The following is a 20,456-nucleotide window of genomic DNA, read 5'->3' as shown; positions in this document are numbered from 1 at the left end:
ATCTTTTGAGGGGCGGCACCTTGGTGAGGGGCGGAAGTACGAGTATGTAAATTCCAGCCACTGGAGTCAAGTGAAGGATAAGGACACGTGTCGGTTGGGGATTGGTGTTCCACTGACTACAGAGGCGGGACATTACATACTAAAGGGAACGTACTACTGTGTTCGGGGTTGGTCCGAAAGAAAAAGTAGGAGGAGTCACGGGTGAAGGGAGAGACTGGTTTTGTGCAGCGGGTTTTTTTTGAAATACTAACATTTCTTTTGTCTTTTTTTTGTTTTTATGGTCACCACGAAGACAAATTAAAGACGAGTCATCACAGTTTGTTTTGGATTTCACCCCTGCACTCCTTCCCTCACACCATTTTGTTTTTTCGTTTGTTATTTAATCCTTTTTGTGGTGTATAGAAAATAAAAATAAATTATTTTATTTCTGTACACATAAATTACTGTCTGGACATTCCATTTAATACACTCTCGCCTCACAAGACTGTACTCTGCACCTGTTTTAATTGGCTTTATGCATCGTTGAGGGTGAGACCAAGTTACGACACAATCGCTGTTTGGGCTACTGCTCCTTCCTGGGACTGGGAACAAATCAGCCAGTTGTCCAGATAATTCATCACCATGATCCTTTGCAGCCACCGTCCTTTTTTGGTACCAAGAAATTCCTTGTGTAGAACCTCTCTCTTCAAGAGGTGTGTTCTACAAGATGGAGGTCTTGTTTTTGAAGTAGTGTTTCTACCTCTTGTTTGATGGCCAAGACCTGGAGAAGGTCATTCACGGATGTGACCGTAATCCCTCGAAAGGGAGGAGGTCCTGAGTGGAATTTCAGTGTGTAGCCAGTGTGTACGTTGGCGAGAACCCAGGAGTCTGTGGTGCAATTGCACCAGTAGTGCAGATGGTGTTGTGCGAACGGGTGGGTCTGTGGCCGTGAGCCTTCAGGGCCCCTGCTGGGGCTGCTTAGGCTGGGACAGAGATTGCATGGGGAGTTCCCCCATCTTTGTTGCTGGCTCCTTGCTGCGGAGGCCTGGAGGCGTTGCCTCAGGTCGCCCCTTGGTGCCATAGGGATCAGGATAGTCTGGGTTACCATGGTATATGCCGGACACCACCCCCTCCCCCTTTCCCATGCCCATGCCCATGCCCATGCCCATGCCGAAGCATGAGAGGGGAGCGTCGCAGCTACCTGCCGGGAGGGCCCTCGCCCTGTGAGAGTGTTGCAAGATCTCTTCTACCACTGGTCCAAAAGTGTGGCCAGAGGAGATAGGCACATCTAGTAATGCAGGCTTATCCACATCTGGGACCCTTGCTTGAGACAGCCAGAGCTGTCTGCGCACCACCAACAAACTTGCCAGGTTCTGCCCAAGGCTTGTCCTTGGAAGCCTGAGATTTGTAACAACGTGCCCGAGACTGCACGTAGCTCTGAACTTAGCAGCTCGGGGAGGGTTACGGAGCACAGCATTCCATCCAGGCAGGCTGTTAAGAGGCCTCCTGTGTTTGCCAGACGCGTTACCTGCACTTCGGCGTGTAAGCCTTCTTAAAGTGGGCCTCCATGATCCTGCATTGGCCATCAAGGCATACAGGATCCTTGGATGGGTCTCCCACTGGGGGAGCTCGCACTAAGGCTGCTATGGTGGAGTCCACCGGAGGGAACTTTGTGAGCCCTACCGCCTTTGCTCCCTCTATGGAGGCAAGTGCGGCTGCACTCTTGGACACACTGGGCACTGAGGCCGAGTGTTGCCAAGAGGATTTGTTCAGCTTTCTTGAAGAGGGCAGCAGGTTTTCCTCAAGGACTTCTCTGTACTTTGCTCCATTCATTTTCCCTTCTATCCTGACAAGTGCTCCAGTCCCTGCCGATGAGAAACATCCCCATAACATGATGCTGCCACCACGCTTCACAGTAGGGATGGCGTTCTTTAGGTGATGAGCTGTGTTGGGTTTGCGCCAAACATAATACTTTGCATTTAGGCCAAAAATTTCCATCTTAGTTTTATTAGACCACAAAACTTTTTGCCACATGGCTGCAGAAAGTGTTTTTTGGCATACTTCAAACAGGATTCAAGGTGGGCTTTCTTGAGTAATGGCTTCCTTCTTGCCTCCCTACCATACAGGCCAAATTTGTGGAGTTCCTAGGATACATGTCACATGCATACTTTGACCAGTCTTGGCCATAAAAGCCTGTACCTCTTGCAAAGTTGCCATTGGCCTCTTGGTAGCTTCTCTGATCAGTCTCCTTCTTGCTCGGTCATCCAGTTTGGAGGTACGACCTGATCTAGGCAGGGTCTTGGTGGTGCCATAAACCTTCCACTTCTTATTAATCATCTTGACCGTGCTCCAAGTGATATTCAAGGCCTTTGATATTTTTTTATTCCCATCCCGATCTGTGCCTTTCAACAACTTTGTCCTGTAGTTCTTTTGAAAGTGCCTTGGTGCTCATGGTTGAGTCTTTGCTTTGAAATGCACTACCCAGCAGAGGGAACCTACAGGAACTGCTGAATTTATCCTGAAATCATGTGAATCTCTACAGTTTAACACAGATGAAGGCCACTTAACTTGGTGTGTCATTTTGAAGGCGATTGGTTACACCTGAGATAATTTAGGATTGCTATTACAAGGGGGGTGGACACTTATCCAACCAAGCTATTTCAGTTTTTATTTTTAATTAATTTTCTACAAATTTCCAGAATATTTTTTTCACTTGGAAGTTGTGGGGTAGGATGTATATATATATATATATATATATATATATATATATATATATATATATATATATATATAGATATAGAGGATATCCATATATTTTAATGCATTTTAATTCCAGGCCATAAGGCAACAAAAGGTGAACATTTTGAAAGGGGGTGTAGACTTTCTATAGGCACTGTATGTGTGTGTGTGTGTGTGTGTGTGTGTATATATATATATATATATATATATATATATATATATATATATAAAGATATATCCTATTATATTAAATAAAAGGTTTTTCAAAATTTTCTTTGTTTTAAGTACACAAAAAGTTTAAAAGAAAAAAAATCTTATTTTCAAGATGTTTTGGGGTAAAGTCCTTCAGCTGTTTAAAAGAAAAGCTTTTATTTTTTTTCGAAAAAGGGCTTTTGTCGACTTCCCGAAAACGAGGTTTGTATGGACTGTTATTTCTAAAAAAAAAAGAAAATTTGAAAAAATTTATAAAAAAATTTTGGAAAAGCATGTATTCGGATTTTGAAACTTGTGACGTCAAGATGTAAATATATATATATTAATATTTATATATATATATATATATATATATATATATATAATATATATATATATATATAATGTGTGTGTGTATATATATATATATATATATATATATATATATATATATATATATAATAGTACCACACACACACACACAGTTGTAGTACAATGTATAATTTCTGGAAATTTATTTTGTAGCAAAAGTTTTGCTTTTGTGGATGAGGAAAAAAGTTACAAGAAATAGAGGTCTACAATTATTTATTTCAGCATTTTTTTTTAAAACTCCAAAACTGCTAATTACAAAGTATTCATACTCTTTCATGCTATGATAGTATTGACTACAAGGGGCTAGAGATTTCAATATGATAATGCTGAACCTAATTCTAGAAAAGTTTAGAAAATGCTGGATTGTAGGTGAACATTCTTAAAGAGTATAAAATAGGTAGGCATGGGATGATTGCTATCATTACCAGTAAGTCAATAAGGGAAAAAGTAGAGCTATCTGAAGACATTAGGCAGAAATGTATTTACTGTCAAAGCTGAAGGAGGATACAAGATTTTAAAGCATTTGAGTATCCCAATTTTTAACTATTGTTTCTATTACACTATGTAACACAATTTTTGTTCCTGGGTAGTAAGTGTTATTTCCTAATTGCTTATGCCTCAAAAGTATAGAAAATGGCTATTATTCCCCACAAACTTTGCTTTTGTGACCAGGACAGTGATATTTCAAAATATCACTATTTCCAATGGGAAAATGGGCAAATGTGTGTCTTTTCGTTCACATAAAGTCAGAAAAAAAACAACATATGAATCCAAATTAACATGTATTTATACTAAAGTAATACAAAGATGACTACAAAAGATTTAGAAGTGAGTAGTTTTTCGAGATTTACAATTATACTATAAATACAGTATAATTGTAAATCTCGAAAAACTACTCACTTCTAAAACTACTCACTTCTAAATCTTATAATTTACAATTATACTGTAAATACAGTATAATTGTAAATCTCGAAAAACTACTCACTTCTAAATCTTATAATTTACAATTATACTGTAAATACAGTATAATTGTAAATCTCGAAAAACTACTCACTTCTAAATCTTTTGTAGTCATCTTTGTATTACTTTAGTATAAATACATGTTAATTTGGATTCATATGTTGTTTTTTTTCTGACTTTATGTGAACGAAAAGACACACATTTGCCCATTTTCCCATTGGAAATAGTGATATTTTGAAATATCACTGTCCTGGTCACAAAAGCAAAGTTTGTGGGGAATAATAGCCATGTTCTATACTTTTGAGGCATAAGCAATTAGGAAATAACACTTTGTTATCAAGAAGTACAACATTCCCTCTGTCTGGAAGAAAGAAGGTTCTTTCACTAGAACAAGTACAAGAACTGTGAGGAAGGTTAATAACAATCCAAGATATACTGCCAAAGATATTCAAAGTGAATTGACTGCAAGTGGGATGAAGTTTCCATTTCAATCATAGGTCGAGTATTGCATGGTGAAGGCCTCAATGGTCGCAGGTCAAGGAAAAATCCACTCTTAGGAAAACGTCACAAGGACACTTGCTTAAAGTTTGCAAAACAGCATTTGAATGATGGATATGAGTTCTGGTCAAAGGTTTTGTGGAGTGATGAAACAAAAAAAAAAAAATCGAGCTATTTGGTCACGCTGATAGTCATTACGTTTGGAGAAAGTCTGGTGAGGCATACAAAGAAAAGAACACCATACCTACTGTCAAGCATGGAGGTGGTAATATCCTTCTATGGGGCTGTTTTTACTCTAATGGCACAGGAAATTTAGTTCCAATACATGGTAAAATGGATTCCATAGCATACCAAAAGATATTGGCTAATCTGAAACCCTCCACTACAAAACTTGGTTTAAAAGCGCAACTGGACGTTCCAACACGACAACGATCCAAAGCACACATCAGAATCTACTTCAGAATGGTTGAAGAAGAATAAAATCAAGGTTCTGGAATGGCCTAGTCAAAGTCCCGATCTAAATCCGATTGAGAATCTTTGGTATGAGTTGAAGAATGGGCTGTGCACAAGAGAAGTCCTCTAAATTTGAATGAACTGGAACAATTTTGCATTGAATAATGGTCAAAAATCACTAAAGAATCATGCCAAAAGCTCATTGACAAATATCCTAATCATTTAAAAAAGGTTATTATTGCTAAAGTTACCTCAACTAGCTATTAATTTAATTTTCCTTGTCAGGTTATGAATACTTTTGAATTAGCATTTTTTGAGTTTTGCAAATAATAAATAATTGTAGATATCTATTTCTTGTAACTTTTTTTCCTCATCCACAAAGCAAAACTTCTGTACAAAAGATTTTTCCTAGAATTTGTTCAAGAATGTTTAGAAATAAGTTTCTATTGGCATATGTAAACTTTTGACTACAACTGTAAAAAATTTATATATATATATATATATATATATATATATATATATATATATATATATATATATATATATACATATAGCGGATCTCGTTTACATTTTCACTGCTCTTGTAATCCTTATACTGTAAATTTATAAGGTAACACTTTACATTGTGTCTAATTACTGCACATTTACATAGTCGTTAATTTACAATTACAATGTTATTATGGATAATTACAATGTACTTAATGTACACATTTTTTTGCACTAAACAACTGTATCAGACAAGGGTAAGGGTAATTAGATCACGCACAAAAATATACACATCAAGTAAGTTGAATGCATAATAACATCGTAATGATGTGTAAGTACACATGGATTTACTAAGTAACTACTATGTAAATACACAGTAATTCAAGACACTGTGTAAAGTGTTACTGTTTCTAACTGTTCGTTTGGCTGTCTCATTCAGTAGAGGCATTTTCTCTTGCACTCTGCTTCAAGTCCGTCATACAAACCGTGCAAGTGAAAATCCACTCTCAACTTTATTGGGTAACCGCTGAACACAGAAATAAGTCATTCAATCCTAATACAATACAAAAAAGCTTATTAATGCATTTAATGTGTTTATGTAGATTACATTGTGGTTTAAATGTTTCAAATGCTTTGTCAATGACATTCTGAGTGTGAGATCTACACTCAGGGATATTATCTGCTGCTGATAAGTTCCAATGGGGATGTGACTTATAGTTTGTATTGGGGTATATTAAAAATATAAAATAAAGTAAATCTTAATGTGCAGGCACATAGAGAAAAGGTTGTCTAATGAGCAAGCAATTCGCACTTCACAAATCAAATGTTTTATTATTTTTCCTTTAAAAAAAGCAACAAAAAAGTATTTGCTTCCACCGGTCTCATGAGAACCTTGTGTTCCACACCACAGATTCCCTTCCTGTGCAGGAGAGTCAGAGTGCAAAGCAACACTATTTTCAAGAGGGATGCTGAAGCTTCAAGCCCAGGCAGAGTCTTGCTGCTGGCTTTCTAATAGATCTGCCCTTTCTTGTGCCCTTTCTTCTTCCGACACAGGTCCTCTAACAAACATATGCTCTACAGTACAGGCGCTCCTCCCACATACAAGCTGCTTTTATTTTAAGGGTTCTGTTCGACCTCCATGCTGCCCTCCTCTGTTAGCCTGATCTCTGGCTTGACATCCTTCCCTTCCTCTGCAGCTTCTTTCTGTAGGAAAGAAACACAGGAGACAGAGTCAACCCAGCACTCACACAGCCTTCACTCAGGCGACAGGGTCAAACCAGCACACAACCTCCACTCAGGGGACAGGTCAAACCAGCACACAACCTCCACTCAGGAGACAGGGTCAACCCAGCACTCACACAACCTCCACTCAGGGGACAGGTCAACCCAGCACTCACATAGTCTCCACTCACGGGACAGGTCAACCCAGCACTCACGCAACAGGCACTCAGGGGACAGGGTCAACCCAGCACTCAAGAACACTCAGGCCAGGGTGCTGTTTGACCAGTGCCCCCTCCCCCCTCACCTTGGTGTCATGTGCTGCGAGCTTGGAGAACATGTTTGCGTAGAGCCGCTTGTCTTTCTCGTGCTGCTCTCTCAAGAACCGCTGACAGGCTGTGACCTGTGTCTTGGCTGCCTTGTTGTCCGGGTACAGCTGCACCACCTTTTGAAAGCCATTGCGCGCCTCCTCGAACTCCTTCAGAGCAAAGAGTGCCTCGCTGCGACGGAAAAGAGCCTTCTCATTGCAGCCATCCAGCTCCAGAGCCTAGGGACAGACAGACAGACATACATACAATTAGCACAACAGAGTCTTGTCATTGAGGAAGGGAGGGTGTGTAAGGCTCTGTGTGGAGGGAGAGAGTGAATGAGTGAGGGATTGAGGGAGTGTGTGGGGCGCTCTGTGGAGTAAGAGAGGGAGTGAGAGGGAGGGAGTGTGGTGTGCTCTGTGGGGAGGGAGGGAGTGTGTGTGTGGGGCGCTCTGTGGGAAGGGAGGGCGTGTGTGGGCGCTCGGTGGGGAGGGAGGGAGTGTGTATGTGAGGCGCTCTGTGGGGCACTCTGTGGGGAGGGAGGGTGTGTGTGTGTGAGTGTGGGGTGCTCGGTGGGGGAGGGAGGGAGAGTGGTGCTTGCGTGTGGCGGGGGGGGGCCCCGTGAGACACCCCTCTGTGGGAGAGGAGGACCCCTCCTTACCAGGGAGTGTCACACTCTGTGGGGAGGAGGAGGGTGTGTGTGTGTGAGCCACCCCTCCCTGGGGAGGGACAGTGTGTGTGCGGGGGGGGGCACTCTGTGGGGAGGGAGGGAGTGAGTGTGTGGGGCGCTCTGTGGGTAGGGAGGACGTGTGTATGTGAGGTGCTCTGTGGGGCACTCGGTGGGGAGAGAGGGTGTGTGTGTGTGTGAGTGTGAGTGTGAGTGTGGGGTGCTCGGGAGGGAGTGTGTGGGGCGAGCTCGTTGGGGAGGGAGGGTGTGTGGCGCTCGGTGGGGACGGTTTGCAGGAGTGTGTGGGGCGCTTGGTGGGGAGGGAGGGAGTGTGTGGGGCGCTTTCTGCACTGTGCTACCTTGCTGCAGTTCTCCAGGGCCTGCGTGTGCTCCTGTATCTTGATGAAGCACATGGCCAAGTTGAGGTGGGCAGCGAGCCGCAGGGCCCTGGCTTTCTGCTCGTTCTGCTCTGACAACCCGGACTCGTGATCCAGCCAGGAGACGATCTTCTTGTACTGCAGCGCAGCCTGCCTGTACTTCCCTTCCTGAGGGCAGACACAGAGTTAGGTACAGCAGTGCTGATGCTGTAAGAAACAAGGGACATGTGTGTCCCACAAATACAAACCATGCTAACTTTCTGATTTGTGCAATGAGGTGCACAAAACAGTTTTCAAAATGTACCTGACAGGTTGGCTCTCGTCATGCAAATTATCAGTTTCCGCCTCGTGATACCTGAAATTGCTCTCAAAATGTATTTTAAGAAGAAACCGTTTAAACAGCCGCTCAGTTCCTTGTGTACCTTAAGTAGTTAAACCATGAAATTATAAATAAAAATACAAAACAGGCAAGACACCACCACCTTGGGAACAGACTCAAAGAGGTGCTAAACAGTACTGTCTCACTCACATGGGAGCACCCTTAATTTTGACGCAAACACTTCTACCTTCATACAGACAATGCAGACTGCACTCTAATACAATCAAATAAACCCTCAATATTTATGCAAGCTGAAAGAGTGTTGCCACAAGGCTGCAATAAAGGAGGGAGCAGTAATACTACAAATTAGTAAGAGGCATGACTCATGGTATGCAGTGCGTATACTTAGTTTGCAGTGGTTCATGGTATGCAGTGCACTATACTCACTTTAAAGTACTGGGTTCCCTTTTCCTTGACAATGGGTCCTTGCTCCAGCTTCTCTTCTGTGCTCATTTCCCACGACTCTTTGGCCTGATTGGGGGGGAGGGGGGGTAGAAAATGTCTACTAAAATAAATTCCTAAGAGCAGGTATAAAAACACCTGGCTTCTTTGCAAGGCTGCTGCTGTGGGAAAGCTATTCGTACCTGAAATGACAGAGCCATCATCCAATAAGTGCGTGTGTGTGTGTGTGTGTGTATGTGCGTGTCCCTGTTGACACGCAGCAGCACTGTGTAGGCATCTCAAGGATTGAAGCCTTAATGCAAAAAACCCTTCCAAAGGAGTCTAGGAGTGACATACTACAGCATCCCCCCCATGAGCTCTAGAGGTGAGCTATAAATAAGAACTTCACCTACCAGCAGCCCCTGGAACTCCCTTCCTGTGAGTCAGAGTTCTAGAACTCCATCACAGAGGCAAAGCACAGGACAAGCTGAAAACAGTTTCTCATGTGAAGCTCTTGATTGGTTAAAAAGATTTCTTTACTATGAAAGGATTTCATCTACCAGTCTCAAAACTTTATTTTCACTGATACCACACCTTAGCCCTTTATAAAATTATGCTAACTTTCTTTTTTTGCAATGAGGTGTTTAAAATGTATTGACAAGTGGGATCTGGTCATGCAACTTTTCATCTTCCTCCTCGTGATACTTTTGTGCTTGAGAATCGAGTGGGTCGCTTGTCTGTTATGAGCAGCTCCCTCCCTCAACCAACCTACCTTCTCAAAAGAGACAAGCTTGACTTTGTAACTGAGCTCTGCGCCTGGAGGGATGTTAAACTGGGAGCTCCCTGCGTTGTCGAACCCATAGCTAGAGAAAACAAGACACAAACACAGCGGGATTATGGTTCAAATCTGTTCACTGTTGCATTGATAAGACTCCCATTGAACAGCAGTTTGATCAGTTTCTGGTTTTACTGTGAGCTTAATAAGACAAACCTGAGCTTGTTACCTCCACACTGTTGCTATTCAACCATATGATGATTTGACTTGGTGAAACTGCAGTGCAATGGGAGTCTTACTGCCATCGCTGATACACTAACCAACTGATCTCCTGTGGCAATGCAGCAAAGACGCTGCTATTAGTAATTTTAAAAGCATCCATAAAGCACAAATTAAAGAACCGATCCCCAAAACGTTTTGCCTAACCTCCCTCTTTGGCCCCCACTTCTTCCTCAGTCTCCCCTGTTTGCCTCCCTCTTACCTGGGTGAGAGCTTGATGATGGACTCCTCTCCTTTCTCCATGGACTGGAGAGCCTTCTCAATGCCTCTTGGGATCTCCAAGCTCTCCCCGTCTCCCACCTCAAACGTCAGCTCCCTGCGGTCAAAAACCTTCCCCTCCCACTCACCTTCCAGAGACACTGGAATGAACAAAATGGGTCAACAAACAGCAAGCACCACGAAACAGAAAAGGGTACTGCAATCACCATATAGACAAACAGACAGGCAATTAGATAGGTTCTCTAGATATGTGACACACAGACCACTATAAAAAGAGACATTCACTTCCTTATCTTGTTAGGTGTGGATTCTCTCAATAAGTCTCTCTATTGTCTCTTTTCCACTGCCTGGTGTTTCCACCAAAATCACTCGAGTGACACATGCAAGGACTGACAGCCACCTCTCCAAAATATCTAATTCTGATGCTTGACATAACTTGTGAAAACCTAGTTTTATGAAAACTGGATAAGAGGTTTTCTAAATAGTCGATTCTTGTTAATTCATTTAGCAATCGTTTATGGTAAATTACTTGTTCTAATTAGTACTGGGAAAAATATCCAAAAGGAATATTTTCTCACATGTATTCATATTCACTAGAAATGACAAAAACACCTTGCACTTATTTACCATCTCACCAGAATTGGCGTGACAATTTAAAAGACATAAAATGAAAAAGGTCTGTGTGATGTGACATTTAAAATATAAAAAAAACCCAAAACCACAGGATCAACACAGCAGCTCGAGCCTGTATTTAAATTTAGACAGTAAAATGCAAACAAACCATGCGCACACGCATAGTGATCTCTATGAAGGCTACCTGGATCAAAAAAGCATTGTGCTGCTTTAGAACAAGTCAGAATCTAACGGGACAGAAAAAAGGCAAGCACGTCACTCTGAAATGCCTCACTTAAACAGTGCCCAACTTGCTGGAAATGGTGTGCAGTGATTTTTTTTATAACAGATTGTATATATTATATATTTTTGTTGTGACTTTCTGTTATGTGGAATGCAATAAACGAGAACAAGTTTCCACTTCTCTTTTAATTGAAGTGTTTAAAGTTAAATTTCAGTTTTTATTTACTCGTTCAGCTACAAAAAGGCACAATTAAACCTCATGTTATTACTTTACGAAAACATGTCTATGGCCACTGTTTACTGTGAAGAAACAGCAACGGCAAGGAATGGAAAAAAAATAAAAAGATAAAAGCAGTGTCAACTATGCACTGTTTATTTTGGGAGTAAACACAATGTTTAACTAGAACTGCTATTTGGCATCCTTTGTTTAGTAGTTAATTCACTGGTTGTAAGGCCTACACAACGTATTCCTTACACCTGGGATAGTTTTCTACTTTAACCGGTAACATATTGTAACGTCTTGCTGTAAAATAAAAGGCACACACGTGGGCAACGCCCCCCTGCTGCTATGCTGTCTCTGCCTGCGTTCTGAGCAATACAATGGCTTTTATCACTTTTTGAAAAAGAACGAATACCCGAATGAACATTTAAATTATGAGCAGTTATCCAAACACAAAAATCCTGTGTTTGTCCCAGCACTAATTATAATACAAATTCATTTAACATAGTGCAAATAATTTTGCAGCACAAAAATGTGCACATTCCTTGCAGACAAAAGTGGAGGCGTTGTTTCTGTGGTTTAAAAATGCCTGTGATCAGAATGGGACAGCAACAACCAACTTTTCAATAAAATGCACAGTACTTTTAAATGTAAATACTTTTAATTATAATGTAATTGAAATTTCACTTGTGTTCCTGTAACTTCAACAAAAACTGACAGTATGCATTTGGCTTAGATAACACAATTTTTTTTTGGCTGGTCCCCTGAAATTCGTATTAATGAGAATTGACTGTACACGCAAAGCTTTGAAGAGTGTTTCAAACTGGATAATTTGACACCTGTTGCCTCCGTTTCAATGCCTGTTTTGGGAGTTCTCTGGGATTTAGCAGTTAGTTCCACTCACCCTCCACGATGGCGCCCTCATTGGGTTTGGTGTACTCCTCCCCCTTTGTGAGGATCCTGCGAATGATCCCTCCGTCCTCCTTGTCAGTGAGGTCCTCCCCCTTGAACTGAAACAACTCCACCTGGAGGATGGGAGAGGAAATGCAAGGGGGCTATTGCAACAGCTCTACGTGAGAATGTCAGTCGCATGCACACTTCTATTTATTTATTTATTTTATTTTTTAAAGTATGTTACCAAGGTACTGCCTGCTAGTCATTTATTTCTGCCCTCTCACCAACTTAACAAAAACACACACCAGATCCGAGATGGAGCAGGGTTGCAGGTAGTCTCCCGACTGCAACTCAGACCTCAGTGCTTGTAGTAAATTGCACTCCAGTGGACACGGCTCCCTTTTATGGCAGTGTAAATAACTGCAGCTCCGAGCAGCTCTCACCTCAAAGACCAGCGTCGAGTTAGGTGGGATTTTGGGTGGGTTGCCGGCTACCCCGTAGGCGTATTCTGGTTTGCAGATAAGCCGGCAAACTTCCCCAATCTTCATGGTACTCACACCAAGGTCCCAGGCTTTGATCACCTGCCCTGGAAACAAGAACACAAGCATTTTACTGAAGTACTTCCTCTGGAAGGCCAATTTATAGGAAACAATTACAATTAAAAAACGATTGAGTGCAACCAGCCAATCAGCTTTCAGATCTAGCGGGCTTCTATTTTGCATAGATGCCCGCTGGAACGTTGAAGTGCTTAACTGTGAATTATATTTTAAAATCAATCCGCGCACAAATACTGTTTTTTTCCCTTAATATTCTAATCTACAACTAATCTTATAACATAAAAAGCTACTTAAACATACTTTCTGAAGTTGGTCTAGAGACAAGGGATCTCATGTCTGTGACAGGATACCGTAATGAAGACTCAATTCACAGCAAATCAAAGACACAATTGGTCCACAATTCTGTCATTGGCTGGATCCAAACAACACTCTCCCTCAAAATCAGCCAGTCAAACTCCCAACCCAGTTTCAGTTCTTTCAGCACCAGCCAATCCACTCCCTGCCTGCTTGAATGACGCCCCGCCTCCAACAAGTTTGCCGGCTTATCTGCAAACCAGAATACGCCTACGGGGTAGCCGGCAACCCACCCAAAATCCCACCTAACTCGACGCTGGTCTTTGAGGTGAGAGCTGCTCGGAGCTGCAGTTATTTACACTGCCATAAGTGTTGAATTTAAATCAAGGGAAGTAATGTTAAAACTGTACAATGCACTAGTAAGACCTCATCTTGAATATTGTGTGCAGTTCTGGTCACCTCGCTATAAAAAAGATATTGCTGCTCTAGAAAGAGTGCAAAGAAGAGCGACCAGAATTATTCCGGGCTTAAAAGGCATGTCATATGCAGACAGGCTAAAAGAATTGAATCTGTTCAGTCTTGAACAAAGAAGACTACGTGGCGACCTAATTCAAGCATTCAAAATTCTAAAAGGTATTGACAGTGTCGACGCAAGGGACTTTTTCAGCCTGAAAAAAGAAACAAGGACCAGGGGTCACAAATGGAGTTTAGAAAAAGGGGCATTCAGAACAGAAAATAGGAGACACTTTTTTACACAGAGAATTGTGAGGGTCTGGAATCAACTCCCCAGTAATGTTGTTGAAGCTGACACCCTGGGATCCTTCAAGAAGCTGCTTGATGAGATTTTGGGATCAATAAGCTACTAACAACCAAACGAGCAAGATGGGCCGAATGGCCTCCTCTCGTTTGTAAACTTTCTTATGTTCTTATCTTATTTATGTTCTTAAAAAGTTTTCGAGTCAGACTCAATACTACATGCACTATTCAATAATTATACATGTCCAAATAAATTATAAAAGTAAGACCTCAATAAATAAATATTTATTGAGTCATTTTAATGTCAATAATAATAATAATAATAATAATAATAAAATAAATAATAATAATAATACTAATAATAGTAATAATAATAATAATAAAAGTTCTCTATGTGTATGCAGTTTTTCTATTCCAATATTCTAATTATTCTAAGGGACTATTTTCCTCAGTGGAATGCTACCTGGCAAAATATCAGAAGTATAAGGTAAATATAGGTTTTAAAGTTTTTTTTAAGAGAAAATAAATACATTGTTTTCTAATAGCAATAGAGCCCTCTCGATGCAGGCTACCGTGTGGTAGATGACCTTGACTTTCGTTAGCGCCCTCGCTGCTCCAGTCCCCGTCATCTACCACACGGTAGAGCCTGCATCGACAGGCTCTATCGCTTAATTAGAAATACAACGTAATTCCACATGTGCCATCTTAATACTGTGCGTAATTCCACATGTGCCATCGCTACAGCCAAAGATTCAGCATCTCCCTATACAATTAAGTCGAACGAAACATGCTTAACATATTGAATTTAGTGTTCAATGGTATATCGATACCTATGGTATATCATGATACCAAACTCCTACGTTACCTAATATCGGGCTAAAACAAATATAGAAGTATCATGGTTTTGAGATCGGTACCAGGTTTTTTTTATTTTTATCTTTCAGATCGCCACCCCTGATCTCTTTGCTGAAGTTCACTTTGACTGTAGTTTGTTCCGTTCTTTTAGTTTAAGTGAATCCCAGTGCACATTACTTACAAAAAAAAAAAAAAAGTCACAGCAAAGGCAACACATAACAGGAACACACTGATCAAAATTGATGCTTGTTTAAATCATCACTACAGTGCATTTGCTAGAAAGTGCAAAAATATAAATTTGCTGACATGTCATTAAAACTGTTTTTTGGATTTGTATTTTAAGTGCATGTAATGGGATAGCTGTGAAACTCCTGTGTTTTGAATTGCATGCACGAACGGTGGAAAGAGCAGAAAGAACATAGACTTCATTGCCAGCATATCAGTTTCCTTAACAGGATCAATGTGACGCTTCACCTGCAGAGGAAAGCATGCCTAAAGCTTCCGAGTCACCGCCAGACGTTTACAGGTTTAACGTGAAACCAATAAAAAGTACTTACGTTTTATTATAGTAGCCATAGTGGTTGTCTTTTGTCTACTTTCTTTGCAAGATTTCTAACGACCAAACGATCAAGATTTCTAACATCCTCTCACTAGTAGAATGTTCTTAATATGTTTTAAGGTGCACTGGGGCGTTGTTTTGACAAGACATTTGGCTTGAATACGCTTACGAGAATTCTGTTCTAATAATAGCATGTAAGAGGAAGGCATCAGTGGCCCATTTCATTTGTTTTGGAAATGTAGCATTAAATACAATGCTAAACTTTGAATTGTTCCCTACTGAATTGCATATGTTAGCAGTGTTTTTAGAAAGGCAGTTCGCCAGAATTACTTTTTTTTAATCCGCTAAACTAACTTTACTAAATTTGGAAGTGGCGATTTTCAAAATATCCAACACTATAAAATTGTAAAATCAACGTATAGTGTTTAAAATGAAGGAATACAACGTTTGTGTGTATTCCCTAATGTAACACATTACAGCGTTTGTTTAAAAAGAAATGTTTTACAATGTACATGAATCAATCAGGCTAGTCTAGTTTTGCATTGTACTTGTTTTACTTTCTAAAAGACTTGAACAGTATAGATTCATGGATGCGTTATGCTATATGTGACTTTTTAAAAACATAAGAAATGTTACAAACCAGGAGGTCCATTTGGCCATTTTCCTCATTTGGTTGTTTATTGATCCAAGCAAGAACCTCATCACGCCATTTCTTGAAGTATCCGTGTAAATCAGCATCCACAACAGTGCTTCATTTTTTCACTCCTTGCTCACATTTGTAGAGCACTTCTAAGATAACCATGTATGAAACATCTGGCCTGGTTATAAAAAGTGTGCTTCAAGGAAAGTATTTGTGTTATTTTATTATATATAAGAACGAACGGATTCCTTGTAATTGGAGTATAATATATATTTTAATATCTACTCATGTATTGGAAATCATAACTGTAAGAGCAAACATTCCACCATGCTGCATCATTATTAACTGTGTATTAGCCTATTATGTACTTTCCACTTGCAAAAAAAAGTTATTTAGCAGCCATTTATCATTTAATGGATATGAGACCCAAATTATCACTATAGCACTGAATATCACGATACTGTGCATGGTATCATATCGAACACTAACAACTACACACTGCTTTGTAGTTTTCCCATATATTTAATGACAAACTAACAAATTGAAAAATGTGACATTTCGAAATCTAACATGAAATATTGTACTACTATTATGGCTTCTGGTAGACTGTTACGATATCATTTCATAGTTTGATTATGTTGAATAAAATATCTAAACAATGTTCATGTAGTTTTTTTATTATTATTATTATTATTGTCTCAATCCTGAAATGATAGGTGACGCAAAGCTTTTGTCCATAGCTGCATGTATATCTGTTTTAGAATGGGTACAGGACCTCTGCTTTAACCCTTCATCAGCTCTAATGTGAGCTTCACTACGTATCAACAGCTCCGCCACAATCCAGATTGTGCGCTTGCCAAATTAACCTCCCCAGCCTATTGGATCACAGCAATGGACCTACCTTTCCCAAGGACAAAAGTGAACTGCTCGTCCCTGTCCCGGCTGGAGTCAAACTTGGTGCCGTCCAGCAGTGTCCCCACGTAGTGAACGCTGACCTTGTCCCCAGTCATGGGGGTCTCATTGCCCACCCCCTCCTTCAGAATCACCTGTTACAATAAAACCATTGGGGAGATTTAAAAAATAAAAAAAAAATAAATAAAAAACAGAAAAGAAACTAACAAAAAATAAATAAAAAGTGTTTAACAGTGTTCAATATGTCTTCAAATACACACAACCAAAAGTTATGAGCTACATATTCCAATACAGCCCGCGTACATTTAAATATATACTGTGCCATGAAAAAGCATTTGCCTCCTGTCTGATTTTCTGCATTTTAGCACATTTTTCACACTGAATTTGTTCAGATTTTTTGGGGGGTTGTACTAGTATATAGAGGGAGTCAGAGAAAAAAAATGACACCAAAGTTTGGTGCTGCTGTCATTTGTTTGGTGTGCAAGGTAATGAAACATGCACTCTTAAGGTGTGGAATAGTTCTTGCCCCCTCCCTAGTTAACTCAACCCAATTCAAGGGATAATTAGGATCAGCTGTTTGAATACTTTGGTTAACAATCAGACCTGATTTGGGCCAGTCCTGCCCAATGTAAATCTGACTAACATTAGCCCTTACCATCAGAATGAAGTTGTCAGCACACGGGTTCTAGAGGCACATCATGCCACGATCAAAAGAAATTCCTGAAGACCTCCAGAAAAAAAAGTTGTTGATACCTATCAGTCTGGAAAGGGTTACAAAGTCATTTCTAAGGCTCTGGGGCTCCACCAAACCACAGTCAGAGCCACACTGTCCAAATGGAGAAAGTTTGGGACCGTAGTGAATCTTCCCAGGAGTGGCTGTCCTGCCAAAATCTCTCCAAGAGCAAGGCCTAAAATTGTCCAGGAAGTCACAGGAAGGACCTGGTTGACTTGCCATCATGAATTCTGCTCTGTATCAGAGAATTCTACAGGAGAATGTCAAGCCATCCGTCCATGAGCTGAAGCTGAAGTGCAGCTGGGTCATGCAGCAAGCAAGCAAGACAATGATCCAAAACACACAAGCAAGTCTACATCAAAATGGTTGAAGAAATTTAAAGTTTTGGAATTCCCTAGTCAAAGTCCAGAACTAAACCCCATTGAGATGTTGTGGCAGGACCTGAAATGCGCAGTTTATGCTCGAACACCCACAAATGTCACCGAGTTGAAGCAGTTCTGCATGAAGGAGTGGGGCAGAATTCCTCCACTGCGCTGTGAGAGACTGATCAATAACTACAGGAAGCGTTTGGTTGCAGTTATTGCTGCTAAACGTGGCGTAACCAGTTATTGAGTCTAAGGGGGCGATTACTTTTTCACACGGGGGCATTGTGTGTTGCATAACTTTCTTTAATGAAATAAGTATCAACATTTTGTGTTATTGGTTCACTCAGGGTCCCTTTTATCTAATATTAGATTTTGGTTGAAGATCTGATAACACTCAGTGTCAAAAATATGCAAAAATGCAGAAAATCTGACAGGGGGCAAATACTTTTTCATAGTACTGTATGTATTGCGCTAAACCCTACATGCGTCATAAATATGCCAACAATATCAATCTATTTTAAAATCACAAAAACAGGAACAACACCTCAAGCTGTGTCTGCCAATCATGAAACAGACAAAGCCTGATAGTTTGCATGATTTACACCAGTTTCTAATGAAAACACAAGACAGTAAACCACACGAATAGAAAATAATGGGGGTACCCACATTAGTTTTGTATTTCATTACTGTGCGCACCACAAACGTGTGGTAAGGAGAATGCATCTTAAATGTACTGTAGTCCTACACCGGTCTACTACATGTTGTTTAGTGAAAATGAAGACAGGTGTATCCCCCCCCCCACCCGAGTTCTTGAAGCATGCAATAGAAAATGATAATGGCAAACAAGCCCCACGTCTCCGTTTTCTTTACGCCTGTTGCGAGTATATTTGACTACACATAATTATATATACAGACATTTAAGAGATTGCATTTCAGCAATTAAAACAAGCTGTATGTATACAAGCATTTAAGAGGTTGCATTTCAGCAATAATTAAACAAGCTGTATTTTATTACGACACGCACTGCAGACTCTGCATCCCTGCGTAGAATTATAAATTGAGGCTGGTACTGTACTAATTTAATAACATGTTCGTGAGTAGGTGTTGCACTCAGGTGCACTGCACTGTCACCGCCTGGACTGCAATAGTGCGGGCCCTATTGCTGACTGGGGCTATCCTGATTATTTTTACTAACACTCAAGGCACTGGGTGCTGGACAAGTGGGGTTTTCTGGCCTAGAGCTTGTAGGCTCCGCGTTACACACATGAATGATTCCCCGTGCCATCAGTTTTTGTTTTCCCCCGATGTAGTACACTGGGTACAAGTTGAAATGCACGTGTATACAGAACTTAATATCATGGTCCATTTTATTGTTTTTCTTGCAACCGAGTCAGGAGCGTTTTCTGTTTGTTTCTTCTAACAACGCAGTGTTAGAAGAATGAGCTAACAATCTTTCAATTTGAACTGGGTGAATAAACACTATCACACTGATGCAGATGCACACTTGTACACATGGCCTGTAATCTTTCTATTATTAACACCGCAGAGCCACGCAGTAATTACCTTTAACAGTCCCTCATCTTTCTTTGGAGTGAGGTCTTCTCCTTCTATTGGTATTGCCTGGTGCGCCTCTTCGCTTTTCACCTCTTCTGCAGTCATTGTGGTATATATTGTTTGTGCAGTTTGATATCCTGAAGACAGCGAGCGCAAGACTGAGAAAGAAAAAAAAACCCTGGATCAGTCGAATCCCTCGTTATTATTATATGCTGAAACTTTGTTGCCCTAACAATGCAACGTTTACAATTCACAGCTGCTTTGCAAACTGGTGCTAGTAGTACTGTGGATCTGTGCGATTAATTAGGCACAGCGCTGAGAACGGTCAATGCAGTCAATCCGCAGATGGCACTTGCGTGTTGTCTGCAGGGTGCTCTGCCAGTTGTACAGAACTGAAATCGCTTTCTGGAAGCGAAAAGGCAGAGAACTTTCCAGACATTGTGCTGTACGGTTAACTCGCTTTCCGTAGGAGGCCAGGCACAGAACTTTCCAGAAATAAAGAACAACTGCATGGGCTAGGGAACGTTTCACAATTGTGGGGAAAACTAAAAAAACGTAAAAACGTGTTTTAGTGTGAGAGTACTAAAAGTGTATGTGGTCCAAATCTTAAAACTTTATAATGTTTTTGGTGGCTCACATAAAAACAACATTTAAATGCAACACTGACACAAATAGGCCATGTTGTGTGTTAATTAAATACATTGGTTGCAAGGGTTATTAGGAAATAATATTTTTTAGGTGGGATCTGTAGCCTACCTTTTTGACGGTAACTTAGTTTACTTGATTTAGTCAGCAAATCCTCTAGATTGTTTTAATCCATACAGTGTAGAAATAATAATAATAATCGGCGTGTGTGCGTTGCCCCGGCTGCAGTTCTGAGTGTTGATCCTCTACTGAGTCGCGATTGGCTCTTCTGGCACCATAAACTCTCTCCGAGCTGTGATTGGTTGGCGGGTACCCCAAAGCTTTCTCTTTGTACC

The 20,456-nt window shown here is 40.7% G+C and overlaps 1 protein-coding gene across 2 annotated transcripts; it reads right to left on the bottom strand.

The window, feature by feature from the left end:
- Positions 1–6,178: 6,178 nt before the first annotated feature.
- On the bottom strand, positions 6,179–20,373 carry fkbp4 (FKBP prolyl isomerase 4). 2 transcript variants are annotated; one of them, XM_041255309.1, is made up of 11 exons: positions 20,233–20,373; positions 19,486–19,634; positions 16,814–16,958; positions 12,695–12,837; positions 12,262–12,382; positions 10,266–10,422; positions 9,782–9,872; positions 9,016–9,099; positions 8,232–8,417; positions 7,205–7,444; positions 6,179–6,882 (listed from the first exon to the last, which is right to left on the bottom strand). In XM_041255309.1, exons 2-11 carry the CDS (start codon positions 19,579–19,581, stop codon positions 6,796–6,798), a joined length of 1,350 nt encoding a protein of 449 aa, XP_041111243.1. In that variant the 5' UTR covers positions 19,582–19,634; positions 20,233–20,373; the 3' UTR covers positions 6,179–6,795. The 2 variants fall into 2 exon arrangements, with proteins under 2 accessions (XP_041111243.1, XP_041111241.1); XM_041255307.1 differs by lacking the exon at positions 20,233–20,373 and having other exon boundaries at positions 19,486–19,884.
- Between the last annotated feature and the right edge of the window lie 83 nt (positions 20,374–20,456).

This window comes from Polyodon spathula, chromosome 7 (assembly GCF_017654505.1).
Source record: "Polyodon spathula isolate WHYD16114869_AA chromosome 7, ASM1765450v1, whole genome shotgun sequence".
Taxonomy (NCBI): domain Eukaryota; kingdom Metazoa; phylum Chordata; class Actinopteri; order Acipenseriformes; family Polyodontidae; genus Polyodon; species Polyodon spathula.
The sequence above is the reverse complement of the archived record's forward strand: the minus strand, read 5'-3'. Positions and strand labels throughout refer to the sequence as shown.

What these genes read in the sequence shown, in the direction of transcription:
- fkbp4 (XM_041255309.1), bottom strand. Translation starts at nt 19,581, where the DNA reads ATGACTGCAGAAGAGGTGAAAAGCGAAGAGGCGCACCAGGCAATACCA. An exon ending in AGCTTGTCTCTTTTGAGAAG is followed by an intron (nt 9,100 to 9,781) that starts GTAGGTTGGTTG and finishes CCCCCCAATCAG; the next exon opens with GCCAAAGAGTCGTGGGAAAT. An exon ending in AGGGAACCCAGTACTTTAAA is followed by an intron (nt 8,418 to 9,015) that starts GTGAGTATAGTG and finishes GTCTGCCCTCAG; the next exon opens with GAAGGGAAGTACAGGCAGGC.